The 21,833-nt window shown below is 48.4% G+C and overlaps 2 protein-coding genes and 1 long non-coding RNA gene across 3 annotated transcripts in view; 2 read left to right on the plus strand and 1 right to left on the minus strand.

Annotated features, from left to right (window-relative positions):
• Positions 1 to 21,833, minus strand: part of LOC128919104 (uncharacterized) — a 164,968-nt gene that overhangs the window by 12,351 nt on the left and 130,784 nt on the right. The window lies entirely within an intron of this gene.
• Positions 3,910 to 7,451, plus strand: LOC128919091 (keratin, type I cytoskeletal 19-like). Its single transcript, XM_054224073.1, has 7 exons — positions 3,910 to 4,443; positions 4,819 to 4,901; positions 5,167 to 5,323; positions 5,418 to 5,579; positions 5,915 to 6,040; positions 6,167 to 6,393; positions 7,364 to 7,451. The coding sequence occupies exons 1-7, from the start codon at positions 3,910 to 3,912 to the stop codon at positions 7,449 to 7,451; spliced, it is 1,377 nt and encodes a 458-aa protein (XP_054080048.1).
• On the plus strand, positions 15,142 to 20,155 carry LOC128919087 (keratin, type I cytoskeletal 13-like). Its single transcript, XM_054224064.1, has 8 exons — positions 15,142 to 15,726; positions 16,709 to 16,791; positions 17,356 to 17,512; positions 17,765 to 17,926; positions 18,374 to 18,499; positions 18,621 to 18,847; positions 19,167 to 19,309; positions 20,087 to 20,155. Exons 1-8 carry the CDS (start codon positions 15,142 to 15,144, stop codon positions 20,110 to 20,112), a joined length of 1,509 nt encoding a protein of 502 aa, XP_054080039.1. The 3' UTR covers positions 20,113 to 20,155.

Raw genomic sequence — 21,833 nt, forward strand, 5'->3', positions numbered from 1 at the left:
GGAGAGCTGGTGGAAAGCCCAGGTTTGTAATCAGTTTATTCAGTTCCTCTGGGAGGATCTTATCAGGAGTTTTCCATATTCAGCAAAGTACATTTGCACCAATGAAAAAGGCTGAAATTCCGCATACAGCTCCACATAACCCTGTTATCATTAACAATAGAGAAGTCCAAGCTCACAACAAGTAATCACTGCGTTACATTACAGAGCTCTGAAGAAGGAAAATACCACATAACTATGAGGCAATTTATTTTTTATGATTACACCCAGTTTGTACCTGTGAAACACGGACAAATTATCATGTCCAAGAGATGGACAGACAGTGGTTTGGGGGATAATTTTTCAAATTTCCTGTGAGATGCAACCATAACAAGAAACACCTTGTTAGGATTCAGCAAGGAGTTATAGAAGCAAGTCCTCAGTGAATAATGGCGAAACTTTAACGGACAACAAAACAAAAAAGGAAAACCAAGAACATCCTTGGAGGGTATTTAATCAGCTGAGACAGAGAGAAATGTACAGGATGTGCCAGTGTCCAACTTAATACAAAATAGCAAGCTTACAATGAATCATACTTAAAATGAGTATCATGTTTCCGATATTTAAAGCTCCATGTTTGCATCAGACAGTTGTTTTTACAATGCCCTTGAGAAGGAGGATTACTGTTATTGTTTCCATCCTACAAAGCATGAAATTGAGACTCAGAAAAGCTGCAGGATTGGCCTGGAGGGACTTGCAAAGCTGGGATGGGAACCCTGGAGCGTCTGGTGCCATCAGCGAGAGGGAGATCAGTTTCGGTACGGCCAACAACACGCAGAAGAAAAGTGGAATGACAATTAGGTAGATAAGAAATAGGTAGATAAGAAAACACTTTGTTAATAGCAAACCGAAGAATTTTCCATAGGTGAAACTCTGAAATTTAGCCGGGGGTGAGCTGAGCGGAGCTGGGGCTGCTGCAGCTCTCACTGCTATACAAGGACCCAACGATGAGGCTCTGCGGGGGCTGCAGGGACACCCACACGCCCCAGCGGGCACGCTCCGGGTGCCAGACTGCGCCTGGCTCTCAGATCTCTGCCCTGGCACTCCCTGGTGGCTGCTGCAAGCCCAAGCCTGAGTGAGCCCGGGCACGCAGGGCGATGGCCACCAGCTTGGGCTCCGGCGGGGGCTCGGGGCCCGGTGTCGTGGCTGAGTCACCGAGGCCGCAGGGGAGGTCTCTTGGACATGAAAATGGCTAGTGACTCAGGGAATATTTGTAATAACGTGAAAAGCTGGATCTCCTTCTTGGGGGCACATTATACTTTCTGTACTTCATATGCGTCAGCTGAAGAAACAGTCTTAAGCCTTAAAATATCCCGAGATTACCAAAGGAGTTCCCTCTGGGGAAATCTAGTCTTGCGTTCTCATTTTCATTGCTCTTTTGAACCTGATCATTTTGTGCAGCAGAACAACCCTTGGGAATAAGGCCACAGTGCCCATCCTCCGCCACCGTCCTGCTCTCCCCTCTAAAGCACAGCACAAGATGCAAATGTAAAGCCGAAGTACAGTTCCCTTTTTTCTATGTTTTGCAAAGTTGATTAAACGGGAGCAGCACCTTTGCCTAGGGGAGGCTTTTCTGCTCATTGGTTACTTGAAGTAATAATTCTTTCCTTGTCAGGCCTGCACGGCTGTTTCTGAACCGCCTGCCAGGAGCTCCTCACAAGCCACCATTTATTTCTCGGCTCCCTCGAGTCCCTGGGGACACCACGATGCTGCGAGGGGCTCCCAAGATCCCAAGTCAAGTGAGGGCGGCTCATGAGAGCCTGAGGCTCCCTCTGCAGACTCCAGTCTGGGAGTCGGTAAAAGTTAATTCTGGAAAGAGCCTTCCATTATGCATGTAGATACCGTCATTAACAGATCTCCTCATAAAAAAATTAAAATGGCTTTTAATAAAATGAGGACTGCAACTGCTGGCAGGCCTTGAGGTGTGCTCTGGTGTAAAAGCAAGAGCTGGTTTTAAGAGAAATTAGAAATTTTGGAAAGGAAAAAAGCTACCATGAAGAACCCACAAATAGAGTAAAATCAAGAGTGAAATTATTATTCTCCTTTACAAAAGCTGTAGGAATTCTAATCACCATTGGCCACAGAGACCTATGGCAAGGTCTGAAGTTCAAAAAGTAAGGAAGAAACGTGGACATCTCTGCTCAGTTTTCGATAATTGGAAGAAACCTTCACTCATTAACATTTTTCTTATTGAAAAATGAAGTACCATACGTTTCCAAATTAAATTAAATTAAACGTTAGCTTCACATTATTTTTACAGTTCTTCTATGGAATAAAGACCGATTCCGCCCAGTTCTGCTCCTGATTCGCCTCCTGCCCAGCAGCGAGAGCAGCTGCTGCTGGCTCCGTGCGGAGGTGCCTGATGCTGGCCATGCCACAGCCTCCACTCGGGATGCCACGGCCGAGGCACGCCTGGCACCCTGGCACAGGTACTCGGGATGCCACCGCCGCCAAGGCATGCCTGGCACCCTGGCACAGGCTTCACCCGCTAATTATGGATGTAACAAAGGATGGAGACACACAGAACCCACACCACATTTAAGGTGCTCTGGATTTGCAGTGTCAAGATAAAATCAAGACTAATGAACTTACCCAAATGAAATAAGCAATATTTCTGAGAGAGGCTGCACCTGACGCATCCTTTATGGGACGTGTCCAGGTGACCTGGATGCCAAACCCAATGCTGAACACATGGGGGAAAGCCAGCCAATATTAGCATGGCTGTATTAATATTATTAATAAAATGAAAGATTCAGATGACAAAACGGTTTAATTATTTCCCTTCTTCCTCAATTCAGCATTCCAAGAGTAAAAAATAGGTTTAATATATTTTTAAAATTATCTTTCCTAGTGTCTTTTCTAAATTTAACACGTTTCCCCGAGATTATATTTGGAGAGTTTCCATTGTGCGGGTTGGAACTGCGTCAGCCCTACACGAGATCAGGCTCCTTCTGAAATTCTCCACGTTACTGTTTTAGAAATCTTATGAAACATCCTATGTGTCCGTCCTCTCTTGGCAGTGAATAGTCACGGTTAATTGCGACATTTGGTAGCCAGGAAATATCCTTTTCTCTTTTATTTTGGATAAATATTTGAATATTTTGTCTACTCTCGAAAGCAGCAAAAGAAATACCACGGGGTCTGCCCTCTGAAAGGGGATGTCTGGGAGTGTGCAGGAGAAGGAGAAGTAACAAATAATCACTGGCGCGCTCAAGTGCGCTATTTTTTGGTGCCTTTTGAGGTCCAGTGACCCAGACCCGGCAGGTTCTCGGTGCTCTGAGGACAGCACAGACGGGTGCCCGCGCCGAGGCAGCAGGGCAGGGTGCTCCCTGGCTCCGGTCCCGGGGACCGTGAGGAGCTGGATGGGGGGGGGGGGGGGCACCTCCACTTCTGGTGGCAAAGGGGGCAAACAGGCTCCGTCGGATAGGGCGGCTTTCCGACAGCTTTCACTTTCCGGGTAGACTCGCCCACATCAGGGATGGATAATTGCTATGATGTTTCATTCCCCGGGCACTCTCGGGTATCGTCGTTTTTTGTGTCACTGCTGTGTAGCTGTCATCACAGGTCAGACCTGATGATTCAGGAAGTAACATTTTTGATGTAGTTTTGAAACACGCTTCTGTTAACCAAAGCATCTTTCTGTTGTGGGATTTCTGGAGACAAACGCCTTTGGGGAAATATTTCCGGCTGAAAAAAAACAAAACAGTACTAGCCAGGTCACAAGGAGGAAGAATAAACAGCCCTTCTCCGGTGGCAACATCCAGGAGGAATGGTATAAATAGAGGACTGTGGGGACAGAGGGATCACAACCGGATCCCGCAGCGATCTGTGCCGCTTGCCTTGGGCTCCGAGCTGGATCCTCGTGCTCTCACCATGAGCTGTGCCGTCAGGCAGGTTGTCACCACCTGCTCCCAGGGCAGGAGCAGCGCGGGCAGCTCTGCGGCTGGCAGCGGAAGAAAGGTCTCCTCCGCCTCCTCAGGAAGACACGCTGCCTATGACTTGGGTGGTGCGGTTGGCAACTTTTCCGGTGGCAGTTTGAGCGAGGGATTCCTTGGGAAGCAGCTGAGCGCTGGCAGTGCCACCGGTGGGAGCTTTGGAGCTACCCAAAGGGCTTGTTCTACCCTTGGATTCAGCGGCGGAGGCATGTGCACTCGAGGCGTCGGTGGTGGCTTCACCAGGGCCAGCGCTGGTTGCGGTGATGGGATCTTATTTGCTAACAACGAAAAGGCGACGATGCAGAACCTCAACGACCGCTTGGCCTCCTACCTGGACAAGGTGCGACTCCTGGAGGGAGACAATGCCGACCTCGAGTGCAAGATCAGGGAGTGGTATGCCAAGGTAGGGCCCAGCTGCGAGCCACGGGACTACAGCTGTTTTCATAAGGAAATTGAAGACCTTCAAAACCAGGTAAATCATTGTTTTTCAAGAAAATTCTAATATTTCTTCAGGCTTTGCTTTCACATGTGGATAGACCAATGTCAAATGGTAGAGGCAATTTGTCTCTGGAGGGGCAGATGAAGCAATAGTTTATATGAAACGGACGGTTGGAGGGAGGAGGACACCTCATTTACAGAGAACCGGAGTTTCAGCACAGGCTGCTCCACCAAGCTGGCACGCGGGTTTCCCCAGCATAACGCCACCTCACTGATTAATAATCCCAATATAAGGAATTATTATAAAATCAGTGGGTTGCATTATCCCAGGGCGGATGTTTCCTGCAGGGCCTTCTGCAGCCAGAGGAAGCCACAAGCCTGAATCTCTCTCCTGCGTTTTCTTTTCCAGATCCTGTGTGCAGCCATGGAGACTAACAAAATCCTTCTGAACATTGATAACAACAGGATGACCGCTGATGACTTCAGAGTGAAGTGAGTAGGGTCCTGTGCTGGACTGGGGGGGTTCCCGCTGCTCAGTGGCGAGCGGTGGTGACGGGGAAATGCTAACACTCTGCTCGTCGCGCTGCCGTATTACAACGCAGAGCTCCGGGAAAGGCATGGCCACCGCTGACCATGTTCAGAGCATCGCACGCCTGAAGCAAAAGAAGAACTTGATCCTAAATTTTCTCCCCACAAACTCAAGGGCTCGCCATGGTTTACTGACATGCTGACCTCTCTTTGTTGCCTGTGGTTTAAGGTACGAGACTGAATGTGGTCTCCGGCAAAACGTGGATGCAGACATTTGCAACCTGCGCCCTGTCCTGGACCAGCTGGCCAGCTGCAAGACCGACCTGCAGCTGCAGTGCGAGGCTTTGACCGAAGAGATGTGTTGTCTCAAGACGAACCACGAGGAGGTTAGATTACTTACTCTCTGAGAATTAAGAAGAAAGAAGAAGGGAAGTCCCCCGAGTGTGAATATTACTGATATGGTGCACGTATTCTCTGCAGGAAATGAGCTGCCTGAGGAAACAGGCGACTGGAGATGTGAGCGTGGAGGTCAACGCCTGCCCTGGCCCAGACCTGAGGAAGATCCTGGAGGATCTGAGGTGCCAGTATGAAACGCTGATGGAGCGCAACCGCAAAGAGACTGAGCAGTGGTACGCCTGCAAGGTACTGCACACACGCAGAGCTGTACCTTACTCTGCCTGTTGGGGGAAAAGGGAAAAACGAGAGATGAACACGTTTACTGGAGGTGTCTTAATATCAGCAGCTCTGTCATGGATGTGCTCAGCGCCTAATGGTACTGCCCACTGTCAGTGCTCTTCTGGTCACGGCAGAGGGGCCACCGCATGGTGTTACAGGGTCCCAGTGGAATAAAGGGGGGGGCTTTACATTCGGAAACACTCGGGGGCACTGCAGGGCACGCACAAGCAGGGTGGTGAAGCCCCTGCACAACGAGCTGCTGTGGGGGGTGAGGAAAAGGGTTCTGTTTTCTAACCTTGCAGGTGGAGGAGGTGAATCTGGAGGTCATCACAAGCAGCCAGGAGATCGAGTCAAGCAACAAACAGGTCACTGAGCTGAGACGTCAGCTGCAGGCCTTGGAAATCAATGTACAAGCCCAGCTCACCATGGTAGGTGATGGCACATCTCAGAACTCCCAGCTCTCGTTAGAAAGCTGCATGACCAGAGTCCTATCTGTAACCGACGGGCCAAGTTTGCAGCATGCCCAGGCACCTTTGTGTTGTTTCCGTTCTCAGAAAGAAAACCTGGAATCCTCTTTGGCGGAAACTGAATGTCGCTACAACAAATACCTGGCTGAGCTACAGAGCCAGATCTCCTGCGTGGAGCAGCGCCTGGCCGAAATACGAGCAGAAATGGAGTGCCAGAACCAGGAATACAAGACCCTCCTGGACGTCAAATGCCGCTTGGAGCAGGAGATCCAGACCTACCACTGCCTGCTGGAGGGCGGCCAGCACGATATCATGTACGCAGAGCACTGACAGCACCGGGCACGCTCTAATCGCCGTGCTCTGTCTTACAGGGACATGAAAATTCATGGTACCAGTGGTAAAAGCTGCGCTGTGGTGAGGAACCAGTGCTGACCTGTTCCCAGACAGGGCCTATTAGCAAACCACGAGGCATTTGAGGATTTGGCTCTGATAAACGTCCGGAATGCAAGCCAGAGACCGTGCCCCCTCTTGGGCTAGCAAAGGCAGCCGGGAGTGGCCCCCAGCGCTGTCCCAGCCACCCGGGCAAGGCGCAGCACTGCAGCTCCTCACTCTGAGCTGGGCAAGGTCTTTTACGAACACTGTCATTTAACTGAGTTTTATCGGCTTTGCCGCAGCTAGACAGGAGTAGGGACTGGCAGTTAAATTAACCGAAACAGATAAATTATCTAAACATTTTCAGTTTCACACAACAATTTTAATTAAAGTTTTGGGGAATTTAATTTGTATGCAAAGCAGTTGGCTCTTCCCTGCCTCCCATTGCCTGAGATTTTGAAACAGTAAGGCATGCTGTTCATCTCACAAATGGCTGCACACACACATAACCGGCCCGAGCACCCACCTGCTCCATTAGTTTGGAAAAAGAGGTGTTTTAATGGTGGTGCCCTGAGGTGGGCTCTCCAGTCCTCAATTAGTTACATGAAAAATCATTTCTTGTTCCAAAATGTCAGTTGCAGTGGATGAAACGACACTGTCAGAGCTTGTCTCAGAGCCTCCGGTAATCCTGAGTGCTTCAAGATGGAAAAGCAATAGCTGTCAACAGCCAGGCAGGATGGAGGATGCACTAATTGTTGCTCTTAATGACCCTCCTGGGTCTGAAGGGGTAATGGCCCATAGTGACTGAAGAGACACAGCTAAACCAAGGCTGGGAGCAGCGCCAGGTCCCGGGGCAGATCTCCGGGGCAGGAATGTCGGGGCTTTGGTGACCAGAGCTGTCTCCTTTCACAGAGGCACGGTGGGAAGAGGAGTCCCTGCAACATCTGCTGGAAGAAGTGGTGGCCTTAAAGCCAGCCTGTGCCAGCCGTGCCTGCCCTGAGCCTGCGCGCTGGGGGAGGACAGGTAAGGTGAGGTGTCCTCAAGAAGCCCGTGAGCGTGAGCTGCTTCTTTAGTCCCGCTGTGCACCTGGGGAAGAGGAGGATGAGAGATCTCCAGGCTTGCCCGGGTGGTGAAGAGGGCCAGGATCGCGGTGGTGACTGTTAGTGGCAGAGCATGGGGACGAATCAAACTGTGGGAGAAAGCAGTGGCAAGGGATGCAGCTATGGGGCATTTATAAATGTATGCATAGAAAATATATTTGACACTGGGGGGTTACTAGTAGTAAATGTGTTTAAATAAGACTTTCAGCACACCACAAAAATGAGGAACTGGCAGGGGGAAACAGTCACGAGTCTTTCAAGAAGTACATCAAATTAAGCAAGGTAGGGAGAAGAGGGGAAAGGGCGGGCAGCACAAGAGCAAGGGGAATGTAAGCGAAAGGCACGGTACGCAGATGAAACCCCTGAAAAAGTAACGCCTCCTGCTCCCCCTCGGCAGGTCACCGCAGAGACGAGAGCCAGCCCCACTGCACATCTCCCCAAGGAGGTCTCGCAAAGAACCAAGCGTTTGGGAAAAGCAAGGCAAAAATAACTTGACAGTGCTCAGCTCTGCTTATGGCACCGGTCGGAAGGGACTTTGCAGAACGGCTGCTTCCCGCCACCCGCGCTGCTGCTGTCCTCGTCCTGCGATGCTGCTTTGATCCAACCACTGGTCTTTACTGGGGCTAATCTGTTTTGCGGTCAGTTGTCTGACAACCACCAAAACTTGTCTCTAATAAAACTTTGCTACTACTGACACAGCCTTGAACCTGAGAAATAATTTCTACAGTAATTTAAGTAAATTAATATACAAGTATTTTAAAAATTGTTACGCAGATAGTTATATGTGTCACACACCTTTGGTTAGAAATCCACCTTTCATCTATATCCACGAAGCAATCATTACAAGGGAAAAAGAAAAATAAGCCATGTGTCCATCTGCCGCACTGCTCCTGCTGAACTCACGGGCTGCAGGACGGTGATGGAGGGGCGGCTGCAGAGGATGGAGGAAAGGGACCAGTGACGCTGTGGAAAGGGACGTTTGCTGCCGGAGGAGGAAGCATAAGGTAAGACATGAAGTAGAAGGTGATGAGGAAGGAGACACTCAGGGAGACCGGACAGAGTGCAGGGAAGGAGTTCCAAGGCAGTCCGACCAACCACCTTCTATTGAAAGAGACTTCTGAGCGAAAATCAAGTTTTCATTAAAGTAGGTGTGTGCTAATATAATATAATATAATATAATATAATATAATATAATATAATATATAACACCTTTGAGTTATTATGAATGTGCAGTAGCAGGATAAAATCAAGAACAACAAGTTTTCCCAAATAATACTGAAGTAGTAATTTTGACAGCAAAGCTCTGCTGGACTTGACACACCCTTCTGGTGGAGGAAAACAATTCCCAGAGAAAATGCTAAATAAAGAACCTCTAAATGGATTTTAAAAAAAGGCAAACAGGAAGAACCAGCTGGCAACACGTGGGAAGATAAAAGGGTGAGACAAATTAATACGTGGGAGAGAATTTCTTTAAAAGTTAGATACAATAAACAGCCAGAAAAAAAATAAAGATGCTGGTATTTTATTACCACAGAGAAAGAAATTACAAACACATTCAGGAACACAGCTCCATTTTGCTGCTTGTGCAAGCAGAGACCCCAGAGCCAGCCTGTCCTGTCTCAGCGGCAGCGGTACCTGACGCAGGTGTCAGCCAGGCTGGGAATGGTGCTCACAGTCTCTGCTCCTCATTACGTAGCTCTTCTTCTTCTTCTGTAATGCAACACTGGATGGGGTTTGATGACTAACCTCATAGAGAGGTCTAACACGAAGGCTTCTAACATGAAGACTTCAGGGAACACGATGAATCTTAATTAGCGTCCATTTCTAAAGAAAGAAACGGCTCAGACGTTTCTGGAATGACAACATGGGACAAGCCAAAGCTTGGCCACAGGCAGCTATTATTGGCAAAAATCACAGCAAAGATGGGCCTTTTTGTAGCCAGTTTTGCTTCTTGCTCTGAGCCTTTGCCCTGCAGAAAGCCTGGTCTGCTCCTGTGTCACCTCTCGAGCCCCAAGCTTTCAAATGCGAGCCGCACGCCATGTCCGTGAGGGCAGGAGCAGAGAGGGCCAGGGGAAGCACGGACGGGGCTGTCCTGCTGCGGACGGCTCTCCCCAGCCTCCGCCCGAGCAACAGACACTGGCTAGCCCTGCGGGGGTAATTGCTCTAACGAGATCTGGACAAGGCTCTGTGTTAAATACTTTCTCTACTAAGTTCTGTATCTCCCGTTCCTGCAACGCTAATTATACTGTGCGTTTCAGTATTATTTAACCTGCCTCGGTGTTTACACAGCACCTCTAAGGTCACCGCGTTAAACGCTGTGCAGCCATGGAAAGATGCCTTCCCTGCCCGAGGAGTTTATAAGCTGGACAGTGATGGGAAATGATGACTGTGGAAACAGCATAGGAAGAGTCGGGGAAGGGAAGAGAAACGAAACGCAGAGGACGCAGTGCATGGGACAACAGGACCAGAAGTGACCCAGGACATTGCCTGCCGGCAAACCTCCGTCACATTCCCCACACGCAGCCACTCACACCAGCACACGGGCAGTGCAGTTTCTAAGGGCTCGTTCTTTGTCTCTTTTAATGTGCAAATCTTGTAAAGCAAGAATGAATGAGTATCTCAAAGACAGACAGAGACTTAGGCTGAAGGAGTAAGATTGGGAGAGGAACCTAAGGATGAAAAGAGCACGGGTGGGGGCCCCAGGAGAAGAGGGGGAGTTACCAGCGCTCGGGCTGCGAGCAGGAGCTATCAGCATCGCCACCAGTGCCTGCAGGTGCCAGGTTCTGTGAGTGCTCTGGCAGACACGGTCTCTGTCCTACAGAGAGAGCAGAGACATGTGAATTACACCACCACCAGGAAAAATCCCTGAGGAGTGAACGTGCCAGCGGTTTAAGACATCAGTGAAGAAACAGAAAGAAAACAACTTAGTTCTGCAAATTGCCAATGCTGGAAATCAGCCATGAGTTAAGGACTGCACAGCACAAGCAATTATACCTGATTACAGGCACTATGCATTTTTAATAGTAGGCCATATTCTGGTGTGACATATACGCTATAATTTCTCTATAAAAGTCTATTTTATAAAGTACACAGACAGGTACAGTCTCACACCCATAGTAACTATCTGTGAGCCTTGTATTTTTGTTTACTGCCTTGTGTAACATTTATAAAGAATCATAGAGATGAGAAAACTTCTACTATAATCAGCAGGAGATTTCTCAGCTCAGAACACTGAGTAACATGATTTAAACTGCCAGTATGAACCACGTATTGAAAACGTATTGAAATCAAGAGACTTTTTAGTACAAGTATGAAATGCAGATAAAGAGAAGGCACTGGGGAGGCTGGGGCCGGCCCACACCTTTGCCTGCCTGTCTCCACTGTTCCACCGTGTGCTGTTTGAGCGCAGGGAGCACCCGAATGCTCCAGTTTTGCTGGTCGGGTTGTGGTTTGACCCCCGCGGCTCTGCCAGCAGGGACCGGACAAAAGCCTTGCTCTCCCTCCCGAGCTGCACCGCACTCGGCTGTCCACGGAGTGACATCGCTGCAGTCTCCTCACCCATCGCCATTCCAGTCCATCCCAATACAAAGTCTCTTGTACTCTTCTTTGCCATGCTAATCAGCAGCGCTTCCAGAGATGCAAATGCTGGGAAGTCTGGCTGCACTGTCATCGTCTGGTAGGCGCTGGAAGGAAATTAAAACCCTTCACAAAATGAATCAGGGAAGACTGTGAGCTTCAGTAGGAAGAAACCTCCACGTTCTGCTGGACTTCTACTTCATCACTAGCAAATGTTCAGAGGTAGTTTGAAGATGTGAACAGTCAGCAAGAAAGAAACTGAAACAGAGTAATCACTTTGGTCTCCCAGGCATATTTAAGACCGAGCATCATGCTGTTAACAAAGTCATTGTGATAATTATTTCACTTGCCTTACAGGAATTCTGCTAAGCACGGTGGTATAAACCAGTGAGTCACCACCCAGAAAAAAGTCATGGTCTGCATTTGAAAGATGGGAGCATGAGGTCTGGAGCCGGTTCAGTATCACATCAAAGAAGTGTTTAATAAGCGATGCCTAATGGCTATTATGCAAATTATTAATGGTAATTACAAGTGACAAGATAAAATCATATTCCAGTGTGGTTGCACAAACATCACTGAAGCAATGCTTATGAAAGCAAAGTTCTGTCAAATTAGACACACCCTTCTTGTAGTTGACACAAGAAAACATTATCAGCTCCGATAAGTAACGCGAGCGGAGCGTGAAGAGCCGGGCGGACGTTCCGCAGACAGGCTGCGCCGCGGGACAGCCACGGCTCCCACAGGACCGGCCTCCACTGCCCGCAGCATCCCTTGGGAACGTAACATCTTCCGGCCTCCGCCTGCGCTGCCCATCACCGTGTGTCAGTATTCACACCGACTACCTCTCCGTCCACTTTCACATCTCTCATCTTTTCCATAGTGCCCACAAGAGCTAACAGCGTTTGCAGCGACACTGTGCTGAGACCACCGCCGACCGCGCTGGCTAACAGCCAGCATCGCGTCCCTTACTTCCATCTGCAGGAAACCAGTTCTTTCCTCCTCTCTTACACTTGGGTTGCAAATTCTTTTGGGACATTCTTATGTCTTAGACTTGCACAGCCCTTTCCTACACGCTGCTCTGCCTCAAGGCCACGCTCCTAGGCTACAGGCATACAAATAATAACAAAAGTGGAGGTAAAGAAATCAGTTCAGTGGGGAAAAAAAGCTGGTACAGATGGATGTTTCAGACCAAGAGGGTGGCTCACAGCAGGAGAAAGCAGAGCTCCACACAGGCAGCAAACACACACACCTCTGCCCACCCTGCGGCGAGGTCTCGGTGCACAACTACCACGCGGCCGCACACTGCCCGCCGGCCAGCAAACGGCCCAGCCACCCAGCACAGAGCGAGGAAAATTCAAACTGGTTGTAAAATGCAGTCTGGTTAGTCAGGGACTGGCTTTTGGATGCATTTGCTGTGTCAATCCTATGTTCCGTGTCCCAGGGAAACTGGCAGGAACCCAGTAAAGCTCCAAAGAATGTAATTATATCCCAAGTATGAGTACTTTGGAAGAATTGTATGATAGTTTCTAATCCTCACTGGTAAAAAGTGATTCAGTAGCCTGTGGACCTTTCAGGCAGGACATATGTATTGAAAAGACGGGTAGACAGTGCTTAGAGAGATGGTTTAGTGATGGTTTTTGTCAGAGTTAGGTTGATGGTTGGACTAGACGATCTGAAAGGTCCCTTCCAACCTAGGTAATTCTACGATTCTATGGTATGTAAAAGGTTGATCAATGCTGCAAATCTGTTTATTTTGTAGAACAAGACCTATTCCTTCTTTCTATTAGGAAATTGCTGAAAGAAGTGGGTGTAGGTGCTCCTTGCCCACCCATAGAGAAATGTCAAGTATCTGCAGCGTCTCCTCCTAAACTCAAGACTCTGAATGAAGGGAAGGGAAGGGAAGGAAGGGAAGGTAAGGGAAGGGAAGGGAAGGGAAGGGAAGGGAAGGGAAGGGAAGGGAAGGGAAGGGAAGGGAAGGGAAGGGAAGGGAAGGGAAGGGAAGGGAAGGGAAGGGAAGGGAAGGGAAGGGAAGGGAGCCTCAACCCAGGGCGCTGCTCTCTCTAGGTTGCTATTAGGCAGCTTCTGCTGAAACCCTACACAGCAGAAGCAAAGCTCCGAGCAATCCAGACATTATCTTAATTTCTGTTGGCTCTTACAGCCACACCCTGTCTTCAATTATATTCCTCAAAATGACGGATGAAAGGCAGATTTACTCCCTACCCTCCTTTTTGTTCATTATTTTCTCTATTGTGAGTCTAGGCTGTGTGGGGAGCATGGGGATGTCTTTCTAGGGGGGGGATGGACTTGTATTTCAGGCACTGCAGTCCCAGCTAAGAATGCGAGCACTGACAGACTCCGGCTCTGTCCTTGAGCAAGTTCCTTCACTGAACCATCCAAATCATGAATATTCAGGATGTTGCCAGCCTCGGGTAGGCGTCTTTTTATCATTTCTGATCTAAGTAAAGAAATAAATTATCTCACTGGAGAGTGGAGAGTCCTAACTTATGCTGGTGAGAAGATGAGCACACCTATATATACTTGGGGGACACTCTCCTACCATGGTGACAGAAGCCACCTCACTGCACACATAGTCCACCTTCCCAGAGGCATGAGAGGTGGCCGAGGTACGAGTGCGGGTTTCCTCTGCCCTTCTGCCCGAGGTGACGGCTGCTCTCGGGGCTCCCTGTCAGGTGTCACACTCACCGCCAAAGAGGATTTATCACAACTGCTCCTGTAAATATGGACATACTTGAGTCAAAGGTTACTTGTGAGTAAGAGTTGCTTGGAAATTCCACCCTGTAGGGAAGAGAAGCCTCTGTTCCCTGGAGAGCAGAATATCCTCTCATTACAGCAGTCTGCCGGAGAAAGGTACCTGCACTGGCGGAGCCAGTTCTCCGAAGGCTCCTTTGACTGTTGCTCGCCTGGTTTTGGAGATGGTGCTCCCATGACTAGCGAGGCTGTGCCAAAGCCTGCTACTACTCTGACAAACTCAGTTAAGAAATGCAGAAAGCTTTTCTCCTTCTTGCACAGCACAGCTTTTCTCCTTCAGCACAATCTTGGTAATGGGAAAGACCTGCGGGATCACATCTCGGTCCATCCAGGGAACTAGATATATCGCCCATGGATACTCCCTTTCCTGTCATCTCTTTATCTACGATCACCACAAATTGAGGCGGCATGGACAGCAATTAGAGTAATTGAAAAATAACTTCAGAGAGGTACTTCATACGCTTCAGCTTCCATCAAGTCTGTGTAACATCTAGGCACAGAGACAACCAGGGACTTCCAGCATTTAACAGTCCTGATCTCTGCAGACTGGGAGCACGTTGTCTTCTTGTGTTTGCACGACCAGAGAAACATAAGCCACAGGGAACTTACCTCAGTGATTTAAGAAATCTCGCAGTAAAGCATGTATTAGACCGACTGCCTGCATTGTGCCAGGTGACAGACATCTACACCACGACATCCCTGGTCTTTTCACACCTACGGTCACTATTAGTCACACTTTTCAGAAGTGAGAATTTATATTAATTTCCCATTTTTGTTCCACGGACTCTACCATAGCATGTGATATAAAAATGTTTATTGGACTAAGAATAAAATAAATACAAATTAATAAAAGATAAAAGGCACTTTGATGTTATAAATACCAATGTTTCTTCTTTGTACATAATCTAGGGCAAATTTTTTTCTTGACTTGTTGTAAAGTTTGCATCATACAAAAAGCTGATGACTCATAAAACATTATTTTACTTTTTGGAATAAGCTGCTGACATGTAAAGTATCTTCCTTGTGAACTGGGATTTCTAGAGGGAAACTGCCTATGGGCTATTTATTCTTGGCATAAACAGCAAGACTAGCCAGCCCCGTGGGAAGAAGAAACACCCTATAGGTGACACCCCCTTTGGAAGGTATAAATAGAGATCTGCGGCAACAACCAACCTGCAGTCTGATTCAATATCAAGCTGTGCATCTTGCTTTGGGCTTTGGGTTGGATCTGCAGCTGTCCTCAAAATGAGTTGTAGTATTAAGCAGACAACTGGCTCTCTCAGGGGCAGGACCAGCGGTGGCAGCTGTGTTATTGGTGGCGGTGGTGGTGGTGGAGGAGCACGGATCTCCTCAGTCTCTTCTGGAAGATACACGACTTGCGGGATAGGTGGTAGCCGAGGGTTTTCTGGTAGAAGCTACTGTGGTGGTGTGAATTACGGAGGAGGACTGAGCACTGGCAGTTTGGTTGGTGGAAACTATGGAGGTGGCTTAGGAGCCGCTGTCCTCGGAGGATGTTCAGGCATTGGATTCAGCGGTGGCAGTGCTCGCTTTGGCGGTGGCATTGGAGGTGGCCTTGGTATTGGTCTTGGTGGAGGGGTAGTTGGAGGTGGTTTCGCTGGTGATGGCTTTCTTCTTTCCGGTGACGAAAAGGTCACCATGCAGAACCTTAACGACCGCCTGGCTTCTTACCTGGACAAGGTGAGGTGCCTGGAACAAGAAAATGCTGACCTGGAGTGCAGAATCAGGGAGTGGTATGCCAAGCAGGGCCCTTTTTGTGAGCCACGGGACTACAGCTGCTATTACAAAGAAATAGAAGATCTTCAAAATCAGGTAACATCATTTCTCAGCTGCTTTCTCCCCTGTAAGCTTCTCCCACGGTGTTGGTTCACAACTGAATGCAGTTTTATCAGGAGTAACATTTCGTTGGTGTCTGATGCTTTTCATAAACAGCCATTAAGCAAACTACCTGCAGAAAGCCCTAGAGCTCAAAGGTAAAAACCTTGCGTCTTTGGACTGTTTCCATCGCTTTTATTCATCAGATGTATTTGAAGGGGAAAATGTTATGTTTATGGAATACGTCTGGATTGGCTCAGAATTCTTTCTGAATTAGGTTTGTGCCAAGGAGTTTAAATAGATATATGCCAAGAAAGCGACTAAAGGAGAAATAAATAATGGATCACATTAATTTGCCTGAATCTATTTTATTCTGTCACCGGTCTTGCAGAATTCCAGTTGAATGCTATTTCCTTTTTTTACAAGTTTACTCTTTCATACAGAATTGGGAAATATAGGACATCTAATTAAAAATAAGAACAAAGAGAGCATTGCCATAACACATTTTGAGTATGCAATTTAAAATTAAAAACATTTGTTTGCAAAGTGTGTTTGGCAAAAATCCTAGGATGTCAATGCACAAAGAAGAAGAGTAAAGCGAAAAGAATCCAGGAAACAGACAGGATGAGACAGACTTATAATTAAGTCTCGAAACAAAGCTTTTACATCTCTTATCCGTGAAAGTAAGATTTAGATGTAAAAGGTTAGGTGGATTGTGGCTGCTGCTGGACAACGCTAATTATACCTCCCTGACTGTCTGCATCTGAACAACGTATTTTAGCATTTTAATGCCTTCACCGTACTTCACTGAACACTCAGCCCTGTGACTACTGCGCTCCTCCACTCCCCCACGTCTGCTAGCTAATATTTAAAAAAAATAGAGAGAGAAAGAGGTTGGGTCTGGCAGCGCCAGTCAGTGGGTACACTTGAGCCTGAGGATACAGGGGAGAGACTTCAGGGGTGAATGTTCTTTTTCCAGATCGTCTGTGCAACCATAGACAACAACAAGATCATTTTGAACATCGACAACAGCAGGATGACAGCCGACGACTTCCGAGTGAAGTGAGTACCCCATGGCACACAGCTGTCCCCTCCCTCTGTCACTGCGCTCCGCCTCGCAGAGCTGGGGAGAAGGAGCTCTCAGACGGGTCTCCTGGGTCCTGCTGGTCAGGACGGGCTGGAGGCTGTGCAGAAAAGCTCTTCCATCCACTGCCTCCAGAGCTGCCTTAATTAGTGGAAGTTCCAGAATGGAAAGTTTAGGACAAGAAGATATTTTTGGGTGGAGATTAGAGTTCTTCAGAAAGCAGAAGGGATCCGCAGACAGGGAGCAGCGTGGGCTCACCTGAGCTCCCGTTCTGGCACGTGGTGTCTTTCAAAGGGGAAGCCTTTGCTTTTTCCTGTTGGAGCGCAGGAACGTGGTGAGTGACACCTCCGCCCCAGTGGAAAAGCTCCAGAGAAGGCAGACTGAGGGCAGATTTGACAGAGCAAGCCGCAGACCGCTTTTCCTAGCGTCCTGCAAAGCTAGTTAGGAAAGTACTGTAAGAAAGATGGATGGCCAAATGAAAAAAGAACAAACAGTGGTGTCAGACACTGACTCCTCTTTCTTGCTTTCTTTCTCACCCTCAGGTACGAGACGGAGCTGGCCCTGCGCCAGAGCGTGGAGGCTGACATTAATGGCTTACGCCAAGTCCTGGACCAGCTGACGCTCTGCAGGTCTGACCTGGAGGCACAGCTGGAGTCGCTGCGGGAGGAGCTCTGCTGCCTGAAGAAGAACCACGAGGAGGTAGGGTCCTGCCCCTCTCGCCTCAAAAGCCTTAATTCACACAGGATCCATCACCCTCCGTGGTCCCCACCCCTGGGGTGCTGCCTGCAGAGGGGCCAGTGGTTGGTGAGACTATTCATGTGAACTCAGAGCTCTGAACGTCCAGCAGAGAGGGGCTCTGCCAGGGGCTCTGCTTTTCCCAACAGGGGCACTTAGCTCCCTCGGTTTTTTCCTTCTTTTTAAAAAATGACACGATCTGGGTGGTGTTTTCAGGAAATGAGCTGTCTGAGGAAACAATCGACTGGAGATGTGAGCGTGGAGGTCAACGCCTGCCCTGGCCCAGACCTCAGAAAGATCCTGGAGGAGATGAGGTGCCAGTATGAAACGCTGATTGAACGTAATCGCAAAGAAGTTGAGGATTGGTATGAGTGCAAGGTGAGTAAATTCATGCAGTTCTCATTTTGCCTGCCTAACACCACAGTTCCACAGTAATTTATTACACATCAGAACCACACAACCTACTGTAACAGCATTTAGCTGCTGGTTTAGCTAGCTAAACCATTTAGCAGTGGTTTAAAGTGACCAAGTGACATAGGGGATACTGCCGCTCTGCGTCCTTTCATGGAGTGACAGGAATTGCTGCATGTTAGCGAGACTTGGGGCAGGAACTCTTTACAAAGCAGTAAGCAGTGAGAGGAACTGGACTATTAGAAGAGCAAGAGGAATGACGAGCACGGTTTACACTCCATTAGGATGAGAGAGGTCACCCAGACCTTTCTCATTTCATGTTTTTTGCTAGCTTCTCTGCCCTTTTCTTTATACTTAATCTGACTTACATTAAACATTCGCTGAACATCTTTATTCCGGACTGGTGATTTTCAGATTGAGGAGGTGAATCGGGAGGTTATTACAAGCGGTCAGGAGGTAGAAACGTGCAACAATCAAGTCACCGAACTGAGACGCCAATTGCAAGCCCTGGAAATCGATCTCCAGGCTCAGCTCAGCCAGGTGGGTGTGAGCTGGCGTAAAGCTCCGCTGTCTCACAGTTGTGCTCTCGTGTAAGAATTCGCAGCTTAAATGCAGGGTTTCTCTTGCCTGTATTTGCATTGTGACACATGTCACTCCTCAGAGGGACAACCTGGAGTCCTCGCTGGCTGAGACAGAGTGTCGCTACAACAACCACCTTGCTGAGCTCCAGACCCAGATCACATGCGTGGAGCAGCAGCTGGCTGATCTGCGCGCAGAGATGGAGTGCCAGAACCAAGAGTACAAGATCCTGCTGGACGTCAAATGCCGTCTGGAGCAGGAGATCCACACGTACCGCTGCCTGCTGGAGGGTGGACAGCAGGACCTCATGTAAGTAGGCTTGAGACGCACCAAATGATACAATAAAATACCTGTGTCTGGGGTATTTTAACCTAAAAGCAAAGTGAGCAATAGGTGGAGGCCCTGCACAGCTCCTTCACCCTCACTCGTCTATTCAAGCTGCCTTGTAATCAATGGTGACAATTTGCTTCCCCACCCTGTGCCCGCCATTGCCACAAGAAGAAAAGTCACTGCAATATTCTTCCACTTTTTGTGAAAAATGAAAACCGATTGAGACAATGAAGAAAGTAGTTCTAGTTTACCTATCTGTCATTTCCTTCACTAAAATGTTATTTTCCTGTCTCCTTAGTCAGCAAGGAGGAATTGGTCAGTCTTCGGGTCTAGGAGGAGTTGCAAGAACAAGTGGAATAGGAGGAGGAGGTATCATTAGAACAAGCCACACTTACACTTCGTCTTCCCAGATGCCATCCTGTGCAGCTGCGGAGATACAAGGTAAGAACTCCAGCACCCTACACGATTTCCACAGTCCACTCTAACGCAACAAGGACAGGCAGCAACAAAGCTCTTTCCCACCCAGCTTACAGGCGCTATTGGAAACTTTTATTATGAGGCTACTGGGAAATACATGATGGGAGGCCACAGAGGAGTGGCTACGAGTGCTCTCAGGAAGCTGTGGCTCTGCTAGGAAGCATGAGAACTGCAAAAGGGGAAGAGGGGGAAGAGGGAACAGAAAGGAGAAGGAGAGAGTCAGCAGGCAGGCAAGCCATGGAGAACATGGGGAAAGGACTGACATGAAATCTGGGACAAAGGAAAGAGCAGGAGAAAGCAGAGTGCCCAGAAATCAGAAAAAAAAGCAGGAATCATAGGAATACTGGCAGGAAACTCCCAGTACTATTTCAGGAGGAAGCTTCCAGCCAAACTGAAGAAAGAAAGAAATACGGCGACAGTTGGTGCAGGAGAATGAGTGTGCACAGGGGCACTCTTCTGGCAGGGACCCCGGTGCGTTCCCCACCCAGATTGCTGCCGGTGCAATGTCTGCAGCTTCCACCATTTGGCATTTTTATGTAAAAGGGCAAACCATGCTCAAGCCAGCTACAAATCCCATCTGCCGGACTGGCAGGCAACAATCAGACCTTTCCAGGAAGGGACGGTATTTATCTGAAATTTTAATTGAATTGGCTCATGAAATGATCACGTGTATACAATGACAGTGCGGGAAAGAAACTATTTTTGCTATAAACGAAGTAATTCTTCCTTTGATCTCTCCAGTGCCTTGCAGAAGGATTTGTGATTAAGCAGAGAAACGAGAATATCCAGCAAGAGAACCCTGAAGCAGAGCCATGGATGAAGAGAGAGAGTATTTACCCTATGCCTCTGCAAAGGGCGAGGAGCGTGCTCTTCTGTATTACTCAGCAATGCTAAGCAATGTGTCAGGGGGATACGCAGAGCGTTGGGCCACATTCTGCTTTATTTTGCTACTTGCTTTTTCCAGTCTGTATCCTGCGTGTGCCCAACCACCATGACTATTGCTGGAGTAAGCCAGTAGTATGATCATTAATGTACCTGCTGGTGAAAAAGTGTCTCTAATAAAACTTTGCTTCTGCCTGATGCAATCAAGAAACCTGTGTCTGGAAACTGAGTTCCTTTAGAAAACCAGGTGCTGATCCATGCACAAGGATCACCTAAACTGGTCAGGATCATACTCCACTGGGAAGAAGGCTGCTTTGCCAGTGGGAGCCAGAGAATGGCCTCACTGACCTTGCAGGTCTTGTCCACCTCCTCTCTGTGGAAGCCTGTAGTGTACGTTGCCCATTGCATGACATCCTCCATGATGTACACAGACAGCCTAATCAGGCAGATGCTGGTGTGCTTCCCACAGAACAGTGTGCTAAAACACACTTTTAGAAATATTTTGAAGGTCAGTGATGGAACATCTGGAGGCAGATTGCCTCGGCCCCAGTCTAGTGCTGACACACGTGGGCTGTGTCCTCTCATACCTCATCGTCCAGCCTGGGGACTGTGATTAGGTCGAAGAGCAAATCTTGGCCTCCACAATGGATTCAGTTTCTGCTGACATGGCTTATATTCCGACCTATCCCTTATGTTTTATAGGAATCTTCCCATTGGGAAAAGGACTGTAGGCAAAAGGTTTCCTTCCTATCTGTTTTCACATAGTGACTGAGTCATTTACTGGTCATCCTTCTATTTCAGAGTTTAACCTGAGCATCAGGAACTGTTGAAACATCATCCTCACATTAGACATACCTTCTTGGGAAAGCTGGAGAGGGCAGGATGGGAGCTGAAAAAGTGCAGTGCAACAGAGAATACAACGGACAAAAAAGCCATCCAGGGCCTTTGGAGACACAGAGCCATTATGTCTTAACCCTCACACGCAAGGCAAAGACCACTCCCTCCCTGGGGCCTCGAAGAGCAGCCACGCAGCTGATGCAGAGTCAGCGCGGGCTGGCGGGGTAGTGTCTGTGCGTCCTGACACTGACCTGCCCAGAGAAGCCAGGGCAGCACTTTGGTAACTCAGGGCCCTGGAGCTCTTCTGGGGGTGCAGCCATGGGAATGGGCCACACTGAGCTTGCAGAGTCATCCCGGCTTTGGAGAATTTTCAGTTAAAAGTCGTTATGAGCTGGAGGGTGTTTTGCCAATTAAATGGTCTGTTCATCCAGAAAACCAAGCAGTGACCGGTTTCACGTGCCCACTCCACCCTGCAGGTTCACAGCTAAACCAGCAGCACCGGTACGCTGCGATGCGGCTGTTACAGAAAGAGTCATATTAATTTATGAGACGACCTGGCAAAGCCAAACTCCTGGTTATTCCTTTTCTGTCAAAAGCTGGAGGCTGTGGAACAGCCAGCCTTGGGGGAGGAGGAGAAAGGGTACAAGACCAAAACATTTCAGTACCATCTATACACTATAGTGTGGCACACTTTTCTAGCATCAGTTCTTTTATATAGACACCAATTTCTCTGTTGCTACAGAAATAGACTTAACACAACCTGGAACCT

Source organism: Rissa tridactyla, chromosome 19 (genome assembly GCF_028500815.1).
Source record: "Rissa tridactyla isolate bRisTri1 chromosome 19, bRisTri1.patW.cur.20221130, whole genome shotgun sequence".
In the NCBI taxonomy this organism is placed as follows: Eukaryota; Metazoa; Chordata; class Aves; order Charadriiformes; family Laridae; genus Rissa; species Rissa tridactyla.